Source organism: Talpa occidentalis, unplaced genomic scaffold, assembly GCF_014898055.3.
Source record: "Talpa occidentalis isolate TD23 unplaced genomic scaffold, MPIMG_talOcc4v2.1 talOcc4.2525, whole genome shotgun sequence".
NCBI lineage: Eukaryota > Metazoa > Chordata > Mammalia > Eulipotyphla > Talpidae > Talpa > Talpa occidentalis.
This window is the reverse complement of record NW_023602658.1, coordinates 1-10,408: the sequence shown is the minus strand read 5'-3', so window position 1 is coordinate 10,408 and position 10,408 is coordinate 1. Positions and strand designations below refer to the sequence as shown.

Genomic DNA, 10,408 nt, shown 5'->3' with positions numbered 1-10,408 from the left:
CATCTCTTAAAAAAAATCTTTGCTCTATCTCACAAATCTGGGTGTGGAGAACTGGAGAGGGGCAAGTGTGGGAGCTAGTACTGTAGTCCAGCTGTGAGAGGAAAGAGGGTATGTGTAAGTATGGGTGGTGGTAGTTAAGGGTCCAAGATATATTTTGAAGGTATTGCTGTCAGAGCTGGATGTGGGTTGAGAGATGAATTATGAGTCAAGGATGCTTCCAGGAAGAGAGCTGCCATTCTGAGTTGGGTGAAATATTTCTGGGGAAAGATTGTATGGTAGAGTTGGAGGCATTTGGTTGGGAGAGAAGTTGGAGACGTGAGTCGGGAGGCATCTGGATAGAGATGGCATCGGAAGTCATGAAACTAGAGCACCAATAGAATGAGAGCAGGTAGAGAATAAGAGAAGACTGCATCTAGGAGGAAGGGACTCCAATAACTGGGAGAAGAGGAGGAACCAGCAAAGGAGACTGAAAAGGAGATAGGAAGCAACTCAAGAGTGGTTTCCTGTACCTCTAGTTTAGAAGATGTTTCACGGAGGAGTAATCCACTGTGGAAATGGATCAAGGAAATGGAGGCTTCAGAAGTAACTCTGGGGTTTAACAAAATGGAGGCCACTGTGGCATCAACAAAGACAATTTTATTGGAGAGTGAAGCCTGGGTGATTAGGCAGTGAGGAATGGGGTAGGATTCAGAGCACCATTGTAGGAGTCAGTCTTAGGTAGTTGATAGAGTCACAGGAGGGATATAGGTATGCGGGTAAATGAGGTGATGCAAACTTGTGAGTTTACTCTCCCACGATGATTTTCTCAGTGAAACAGGAGGCAAAGTCATTAGCAATGAGTGACCAGGGAGAATGAAGTGATGGTAGGTTAACAGAATGGAAAAATATGACATAATTCTCTATGATTATGGGCAGGACAAGATCAAGGGTTTTTAAAAAAATTATATATATATTTTACATCATTCTTCATTTTTATACAATGCATGCTTTCTCCACTCAGTTGTAGTCCCCGATAAATTCCCACCGCCAACTCACCCGGGTACCATAACCATAGTCCCTTGTGCTCTTCCCACCCCGGTTTTGAAGATCAAGGGTATTCGAATCCAAGTTGAATAGCAAGTGGGAGAGTTACATTTTCTTTAGCGAGATTCGACCCTCTAGGCACTCCGTAGTTCGCGTCCGTTTCCTTGGAGACCGAGACCGGAAAGAAAGCGTCCAGTTTCTGGGAAGTTCGAGTGGCCTAGGGGACCGCGCGATTCATGCTGAGATAAGGAAATCGGAGAAGCCAAATAAATAGGCATCCCAAGAGACCAGGGCCTCACGGACTCACGACTCGTCTTCCCTTTTCTCCAATGGCGCTGGTCGTGCAGAAGTAGGTGAAAAATAGCATGGGTGGGGTGGGGCGGGCGGGCAATGGTGCGCATGCGTGATTGCCCCCCCCGCCTCCGCTGGGTCCCTGCGGCGAGGTCTTCCCGCGGTCTTTGGCCCCGCCCACCACGGCCTTATATAGCTAGCTCCGCCCCCTTCATGCTCCAGCTGCAGGTCTGTCCTCGTCCTTGGTAAACTGCGGTTTTGGGTTGGAAACCCCACGTCTGTTTTTCACCATTGCTGCTTGTGGTCCCAATGGGGTTGGGGATTATGGACCTTCTTTTCCTCCCCGACTCTTTACAGGCCGAGTCACTATAGCATTCGCGCCTCAAACCACAAGTTCCACAAGGATCTGGTGAGTCAGAAGGGGATGGGGGCTCATCACTTTTGTCCTCCTGTGTCACACCCCCACGCTTGGGACTGCCCTGGCTGATAAGAGCGTGGAGACCTGAAGTCCAGACCCAGCTGTTCCATTTGCTGTGGGACACAGGACATGTTTCTGAACCCCAGTTTGCTCATAGCTTTATCAGAATACAAACGTATGTTAGACTGCTTTCTTACTTGTCTTTCTTTGCTGCTCTCATTCCCTATGGGTTCTTTTACATGCTTTCTTTTTCTCTCAGTTCTTAACATCTCAGAGCCTGTATGTGTTTAGTTATTCTGAGTGGCTGATAAAGTGACAACTAACATTTATGGGGTACTTATCACATATTTTGCAATTCCTGTGTTGGAATTCTTGCACCAACCCATGGAGTAGGTTTTATTATTGGATCCAGTTTACAGATCAGAAAATTGAGGCTCAGAGAGGTATCTGTGACTTGCTCACGGTCACTGATGTCTGTTAGGGGTGAAGCTGATGCCTGCAAAATTTGAACCCATCAGTTGTGTGACTGATTGTATTATGTCTGTTAGGCCTATGTTCCATGGCAGCGGTCCAACCAGAAAACCAAGCCATCTGCTCTTCCTCCAGTCCAGCAAGCCAACGGCCACAAGAAAGGCAAAATGAAGTCTTTCACTAGCATTCAACCAGGTGGGCAGAGGCATGTCGGGGACTGGTGGTGGGGTTGGGGTCAGGACAAATTACCCATTTATTTGAGGGTAGGCTAACCCCTAAAACAACTCCCAGATTTCAAGTATTAATACACATTAATAAAAAGAAAAGAGGGAGTTGAATTGTATCTTTAAAAGAACTTTTCCTGCTCTAGTGTCTTATTTTGTGTGTGGTCCTGAGCCCAAGAGAGAGATAATGGTTAAATTGAGACTATATTTTTCAAAACCATCATTTTCCCCTAGAAATGATGGTTTATTTCTCATTTCTGTCAGAGTACATTCGTGGATCTGCAAAGAGTAGGTAATCTTTTCCACGTGATCATTCAGGGATCCAGGCTTCTTCAACCTGTAGCTCATTTTGTAAGATCTTGAAGTCCTCTGCTTAATAGTTGTGTACCCAGCTGGCAGAGAAGGAAAGGAGAGAACAAGAATATAGATGATTTTGTATTTAGTTTTTGGGGGTGCCCAGACTTGTAGCCGCACATATCATTCCCACTCATACTCCAGTGGCCATGACTCAGACACATGACCTGAACACAATGGAAGATGAGAAATGTATTCCAGCTTTGTGTCCAGGAGGAAAATAAATCAGGGTTTGATGAATTCAGAATAATCTCTGCCACATCATCCTCATGCTTTCCAGGGGGTTCTGAGGCCTCAGCCCAGACATAGGTTCAAATCTTGGCTCTGCCATTTACTCACTTGGGGAGGTCATTGATCTCTCTGATCTTTAGTTTTCTCAATTGTAAAACGAGTACACTAATATCTCATAGGGCTGTAAGAATTAAATGAGATCTATGATGTAAAGCCTCATTAGTCAACACTATCAGACTCAGTGTTCCTAAATAACAAATATTTTGTACTATTACTTAGTGTCCTAAATTAGCTTCATAGATTATATAACTTACCTATTTTTTTGATTACAAAAAAAGAAAAAAAACAACAAAAACCAAAATAATACCCTAATTGTAAAGGAATAATAAGAGGAAAATTGTTTGTCACTAAATAATATATATTTCTGTATGCAAATGCTTAGGTTGGGCTCCACTAGAAGACACATGAAAGTCATCAGAACATAGTTGTAGAATCACAGTGAATATAATGGTTGCAAATGTAGACTGAAGTGTTGGGTTACCGGGACTCGAGGGGTTTTCCCACTGCAGCCATGCTTTCCAAAATGGTTCCCCTCTCTTGGTAAAGTTCTAAACAAAGCAAGTATATAATTCCCTTGATTGTAGCTGCTTCACTGGAAGATTCAGCACTTCAGTAAAGCCCTGCAAAATAGTTTTTGGTTTATTTATTTTTAAAGATTTATTATTACTGGCCTCCCCGGTGGTGCAGCAGGTTGAGTACCGCCCTATGATGCTGTCCGCAACCTCTGCAACGCTGGTTCGATTCCTGGCCGGCCAGGGAGAAACCCACATGGCGCAGCAGACCACTTCTGCCTTGCCTGCTGTTCCCCTCAGAACAGTCCTTCTGCCTGTTCTGCTTCCTACTCTGTCTCTGGTGAATTCTCTCACCCTCCTGTGCCTCTGACAGTACCCCAGTTCTTGTATAAATAAATAAATCTTTAAAAAAAGATTTATTATTATTTATTTATGCATACAAGAACTGGGGTGTATGCCAGAGGTGGGGGGTGAGAGTGTTCACCAGAGAACAGAGTGGGTAGCAGAATAGGCGGATTGACTGAAACACACTGTTGAGGGGAGCAGCAGGTAAGACAGGAGAGGTCTGCTGTGCCATGTGGGTCAGCTCCCTGGCCAGGGATGGAACTCAAGCTGCAGTGGCTCATAGCTTGATAGTGCTGAAACTTTAACCCCTGCACTGCCAGGGAGGCCCTAGTTTTTGGTTTATATGTAAAGCATAGTCACGTTCTAGGGTTTGGTCATTATAAATAGGGCTTTCACCTATATTGCTAACTAATAGGACTTGGGAAAGTTATTCAGGACATAGGACAAGTCTATGTTCTATGGGACTGTCCAGTCCTGGGGGATATCTAGCATCCCTGTCCTCATCCCACCCACAGATACAAGTAGTGTCCCCATCCCCCATATTTGTGAAATTCTTCGCCACAAGTGGTGCTGGAGGCCCTGGATATTCATAGGAAACAACAAACCTGATTTAAGTCTCAAAGAGTATACAAAACTAACTCAAAGTGTAAATGTAAAACAAAAAGTATGGGTAAAATGTGAAAATGTGAAACTTTTAGAAGAATAAATATAGGCGAGAAAACTCTTTGGGACTCATGGCCAAGTGAAGCTTCTTAGACTTCACACTGACATTCAATCCAGAAAAGAGAAAGGAAAAAAAGTGAATAAGTTGGACTCCTTTCTTTCCTGTGAAAGACCCCATTAGGAGAGTGAAAAGACAACTATAGATTTGGAGAAAATATTGCAACGAGACTGCTATGTACAACACATTGCGAATGCTCAAAACTCAGTAGTCAAACAAACAATTCAGTTAGAACATGGGCAAAAGACACAAAGACTTTTCACTGAAGAGGATTTACATATGGTAAATAAGCACATGAAAAGATGCTCACCATCATTATCCATTAGGGGTGTGCAAATTAAACTACAGTGATATGTCACTGCACATGTGTGAGAATGATGGAAAATAAAAAATAGCAGTAACGCCAAATGGCACAAAGAGGAGAAACTGATCATGCATACTTTGTTGGTGGGGATGTACAATGGTGCAGCTCCTCTGGAAGTTTCTTTTTTTTTTTTTTTAAAGATTTATTTATTTATGCATACAAGAACGGGGGTACAGGCCAGAGGTGCCAGAGGTGAGAGGACTCACCAGAGACAGAGTGGGGAATAGAACAGGCAGATCGAACTGAAATACACTACTGAGGGGAGCAGCGGGCGAGACAGGAGAGGTCTGCTGCACCATATGGGTTGCTCCCTGGATGGGGATTGAACTTGTGCTGCAGTGGCTGCGAATAGTGTCATAGGTTGCGTCTTAACCCCTTGCGCCACCAGGGAGGCCCTCCTCTGGAAGTTTCTAATGAAACTAACACACAGTTGCCAAATGACCCAACAATTGCATTCTTGGGCATTTATTCCAGGAAGATGAAAACTTAGGGTCACATAAAAACCAGTGCCTGAATGTTCATAGCAGCCTTATTCATAATGCCCTGAGACTAGAAGTGATCCAGATGTCCTTTAATGGGTGAATGGTTAAACAAACTATGGTACACCCTTACCATGGGATACTATTCAGCAATGAAAAGGAAAGAGTTATGCATATACTCACTATCTGGGATGGATCTCTAGAGATTATGGTGATTGAAAAACCCAATTGCACAAGTTACAAACTGTGTGATTCCATTTATATAATATTCTGGGAATGACAAGGATAGAACTGGAGAACAGATTAGTGATTGCCAGTGGTTAGAAATGGGGAGGAGGATTGGAAGAGAGGCTGGAGGAGGGAGATAGGGTGGCTGTAAAAGTCAATGAAAGAGATCCTTGTGGTCACCGAAATGCTGTTTCTTGTCTCTCTTAATGTCCACATGCCCTTCTTGGCAATGCACAATGCCGCCTTTGGGAGAAAATGGGTTAAGGGTACAGAGAATTTCTCTGTATTATTTCTGAAAACTGCATGTGAACCTGAATTTCTCTCAAAATAAAAAGCTTAGGGCCTCCCCGGTGGCGCAGTGGTTGAGCGCTGGGTTGCGAAGCTGCCCGTGGTCTCTGTGGCGCTGGTTCGATCCCTGGGTGCTCCCCAGCCACCAGAGGAGGGTCCCACATGGCGCGCAGACCTCTCCTGCCGCCCGCTGCTCCCCTCAGCAGTGTACCTCGGTCCTTCTGCCTGCTCTGCTCCCCGCTCTGGCTCTGGTGAATTCTCTCACCCTCCCGCGCTTCTGACTGTACCCAGTGCATGTATAAACAAACAAACAAACAAATAAATAAAACATGCCTCTATTAAAAAAATTAAAAAAAAATTACTAGACATGAGAAAAATAATATTTAAAAAAAATAAAAAGCTTAATTAAAAGAGGAGATAGAGCAGGAGTACTACCACTAAGAAAATAAGTACTCATTATTAAAGCTACAAATCTTCCTAAGTGAGTTCAGTTTACAAATCTTATAATTTTTGTAAACACTTGTAGGGGCATTTTGGAACTTGGTTAATTAAATTCCCTTAGACTTTTTTTTTTTTTTTTTAAGATTTATTTATTTTTATACAAGAGCTGGGGTATAGACCAGAGGCGCGGGAGGGTGAGAGGATTCACTAGAGACAGAGTGGGGAGCAGAACAGGCAGACAGACCGAAAGCACTGCTGAGGGGAGCAGCGGGCGTGACAGGAGAGATCTGCCCTGCCATATTGTTTTTTTTTTTTTTTTTTTTTTAAAAGATTTATTTATTTATACAAGCACTGGTACAGTCAGAAGCGCTGGAGGGTGAGAGAATTCACCAGAGCAGGGAGCAGAACAGGCAGAAGGACCGAAGTACACCGCTGAGGGGAGCAGCAGGCAGCAGGAGAGGTCTGCGCACCATGTGGGACCCTCCTCCGGTGGCCGGGGGAGCAGCCGGGGATCGAACCTGCACCGCAGAGGCTGCGGGCAGCTTCGCAACCCAGCGCTCAACCGCTGCACCACCGGGGAGGCCCTGCCCTGCCATATTGTAATCTCCCTGGCCGGCCGGGAATTGAACCCGCACTGCAGCAGCAGCAGACAGCTTCACAGCGCTGTGCTCAAACCACTGTGCCAATGGGAAGTCCCCCCCTCTAGACTTTTTAAACCACATTTCAGTTTTTAATATATTCAATTTCATTTTCTTTTTTTAAAAAAAGATTTATTTTATTTGTGCATACAAGAGTTGAGGTGTAGGCCAGAGCTGTGGGGGGTGAGAGGACTCACCAGAGACAGAGTGGGGAACAGAACAGGCAGATCTATTGAAATACACTGCTGAGGGGAGCAGCGGGTGAGACAGGAGAGGTCTGCTACGCCATGTGTGTTAGCTCCCTGGCTGGCTGGGAATGGAACTCATGCTGCTGTGGCTGGCCATAGCTTGATAGTGCTGAGACTTAACCCCTGTGCCACCAAAAAGGCCCCCAATTTCATTTTCAAATAATTGTCTGATTAACAAAATCTATTGAATATTTAAATGATTTTTGTACATCTAATGAATAAACTTCTAAATATAGGTTAATCTTATATTCCTTAAAAGCTTTGGTAATTTGGGCCTCCCTGGTGGTTAAGACACAACCTATGAAGCTATCTGCAGCCACTACAGCACGAGTTCAATCCCAGCTGTCCAGGGAGCAACCCATATGGTGCAGCAGACCTCTCCTGACTTGCCCGCTGCTCCCCTCAGCTGTGTACTTTGGTCAGTCTGCCTGTTCTGTTCCCCACTCTGTCTCTGGTGAATCCTCTCACCCCCCTCACCTTCTGGCCTGTGCCCCAGCTCTTGTATGCATAAATAAATAAATCTTACAAAAAAAAGTTTCAGTAATTTATACACAAATTTAATAAGAGTGCCTTATATGTTTCAACTTAAATCTACATAAAAATCTCATTTACACATTGAAAGCTAAAACTACACATTAAGGGCCTCCCCAGTGGTGCAGCAGTTGAGCACTGGGCTGCGAAGCTGCCCGCAGCCTCTGCAGCACCGGTTCGATCCCAGGCCACTGGCGAGGGTCCCACATGGCGCGCAGACCTCTCCTGCCGCCCGCTGCTCCCCTCAGCAGTGTGTTTCGGTCCTTCTGCCTGCTCTGCTCCCTGCTCTGGCTCTGGTGAATTCTCGCACCCTCTTGCACTTCTGACTGTACCCAGTGCTTGTATAAATAAATAAATAAATCTTTAAAAAAAAAAACAAAAGAAACCCTACACATTAATCTACAAATTCTCTTAAACAATTTAATTAAATACCAGATAGATACAGGTTATTCATAAATTGAACATAGAATTATGTTAATTTACTTCTTCACCTCAACACTTATTATGAAAATTTCCCAGGGTCAAGGATGTAAATCTACTAAAGAAATATATTTTTCTGAAATAAACTGGGTTGCTGTGTGTGGTTAGGGGCTTGTAGTTGCAGTCTTTTGGGTGATTTGTCTTAGGAAGGCTGAGAAGATGCAAGTGCGCTAAGGACACACTGTTCAAATACCTTATTCTGATAGAATTATCTCCAGGGGCCTCCCTGGTGGCGCAGGGGGTTAAGCACAGCGCTATGAAGCTGTCCACAGCCTCTGCAGCGTGAGTTGGTATCCCTGGCCTGCCAGGGAGCTACCCACATGGCGCAGCAGACCTCTCCTGACTCCCCTGCTGCTCCCCTCAGCAGTGGACTTCAATCAATCCACCTGTTCTGCTCTCCACTCTGTCTCTGGTGGGTCCTCTTGCCCCGCTGTACCTCTGGCCTGTGCCCCAGTTCTTGTATGCATAAATAAATCTTTAAAAAAAAGAATTATTTCCATATTGTCCAATTCTGGCAGGACCACAGCTTTTATGAGGGACAGAGCGGTCATGTGATCTGCCCATGGTTATCCAGCTAGTAGAAGGCAGAGCCTAGGTTCAGACCCAGGCTGTCTGGCTCATAGTTCTTGCTCTTGAGCCCTATCCCATCTACCCTTGCCACTGATCAGGTGCGGGGAGAGCAGGGATCTGAACTCAGGCCTGCCACACTCTGGTCTTGCTGTTCCACATTGCACCAGCCACTGGCAAGACAAGAAACGTGGATATTCCTGCTCTGGATGAGTTGATACTGGGGGTGCCTGGCTCTGCTCCCCTTTTCCTTGCCTCTTCTCATCCCCACAGCCCTTGCTTTCCCCAGGGCTTCTCTGTCCCTCCTATTGGCCCAGAGTGAGGCCCAGGAGCTTGGTGATGATGGTTGTGTTTCAACCTCTGCTCGGTGTGACACATGAGTAGCCATGAGTGGTTGGCATTGGGGCCTGTGTCATCTTGTGGATGGTGTGTCCCCTGGGACCTGACTCCAGGCCTACCACTGCTCTCACTCTCTCCCTGCTCTTCCCTGTGCTCTAGGGTTGCATTCCAAGCCCAGCTTGTTGAGGCCGAACCAAAAGAGGAATTCACGAGATAAGGTGGACCCTACGGAGATGCAGGCCAGAATCCGGCTGATGAGAGTATGAGAAGCTGCTTCCCACAGGCCCTGGACCCAGGAGTACAGCAAACATACACAGAGCTCTCCAGGGGTGCCTGACTTCTTCGTTTCCTCCTGCCTCCTGGCAGCAGTCCTGTGGGCACACTTATCCCTGTTTTACAGATGGGGATACTGAGGTGCAGGGAGATAAATGATTTGTACCTGTTCATACAGCCAGAAAGTGGTCGGTGCCAGGGTTCAGAACTAGTTAAGCAAAGTGTTTGCTGTTGCATTTAAGACTAAGAAAAATGATCAGAATCACTTTTTATTTTACTGCATTAGAAACAGTCTAGTGGCTTGTTCATTTTAAAATTTCCAGTAAATTAACCTTTCATGGAATGCAGTGCATCTTGAAGCAAGGCTTATTAGAAGCTTACTATTAGTTTTTCATACCAGTTGGTACAATTTTAGAAAATTAATTTTCTCACCATCCATTGTTTTCATGGTTCCTGTTATTGTGTGAAAGTTTCAGAGTATTTGAAATGATTAAAGAAGAGAGGTCTTTAACATCCGTAGCAGAAAGTAAAATAATAAACATTTCTATGTAAGTATTACATAGAAATATGGAATAATTCTGGACTTCTCAAGGAAGTTTTTTTTTTTTAAGATTTATTTATTTATGCATGCAAGAACTGGGGCATAGGCCAGAGGTGAGGGAAATGAGAGGATTTACCAGAGACAGAGTGGGAAGCAGAACAGGCAGACTGACTGAAACACACTGCTGAGGGGAGCAGTAGGCGAGTCAGGAGAGGTCTGATTCTCCATGTGGGTTGCTCTCTGGCCAGCCCAGGATAAAACTCATGCTGCAGAGGCTGCGGATAGCTTCATAGGTTGCGTCTTAACCCCTGCACCACCAGGGAGGCCCTCAAGGAAGTTTT

The 10,408-nt window shown here is 45.1% G+C and overlaps 1 protein-coding gene across 1 annotated transcript; it reads left to right on the top strand.

Moving 5' to 3' along the window:
- Nucleotides 1–1,166: 1,166 nt before the first annotated feature.
- Nucleotides 1,167–10,127, top strand: LOC119253973 (uncharacterized protein C20orf96-like). Its single transcript, XM_037521194.2, has 4 exons — nt 1,167–1,372; nt 1,672–1,723; nt 2,281–2,398; nt 9,413–10,127. Exons 1-4 carry the CDS (start codon nt 1,353–1,355, stop codon nt 9,517–9,519), a joined length of 297 nt encoding a protein of 98 aa, XP_037377091.1. The 5' UTR covers nt 1,167–1,352; the 3' UTR covers nt 9,520–10,127.
- The last annotated feature ends 281 nt before the right edge of the window (nt 10,128–10,408 follow it).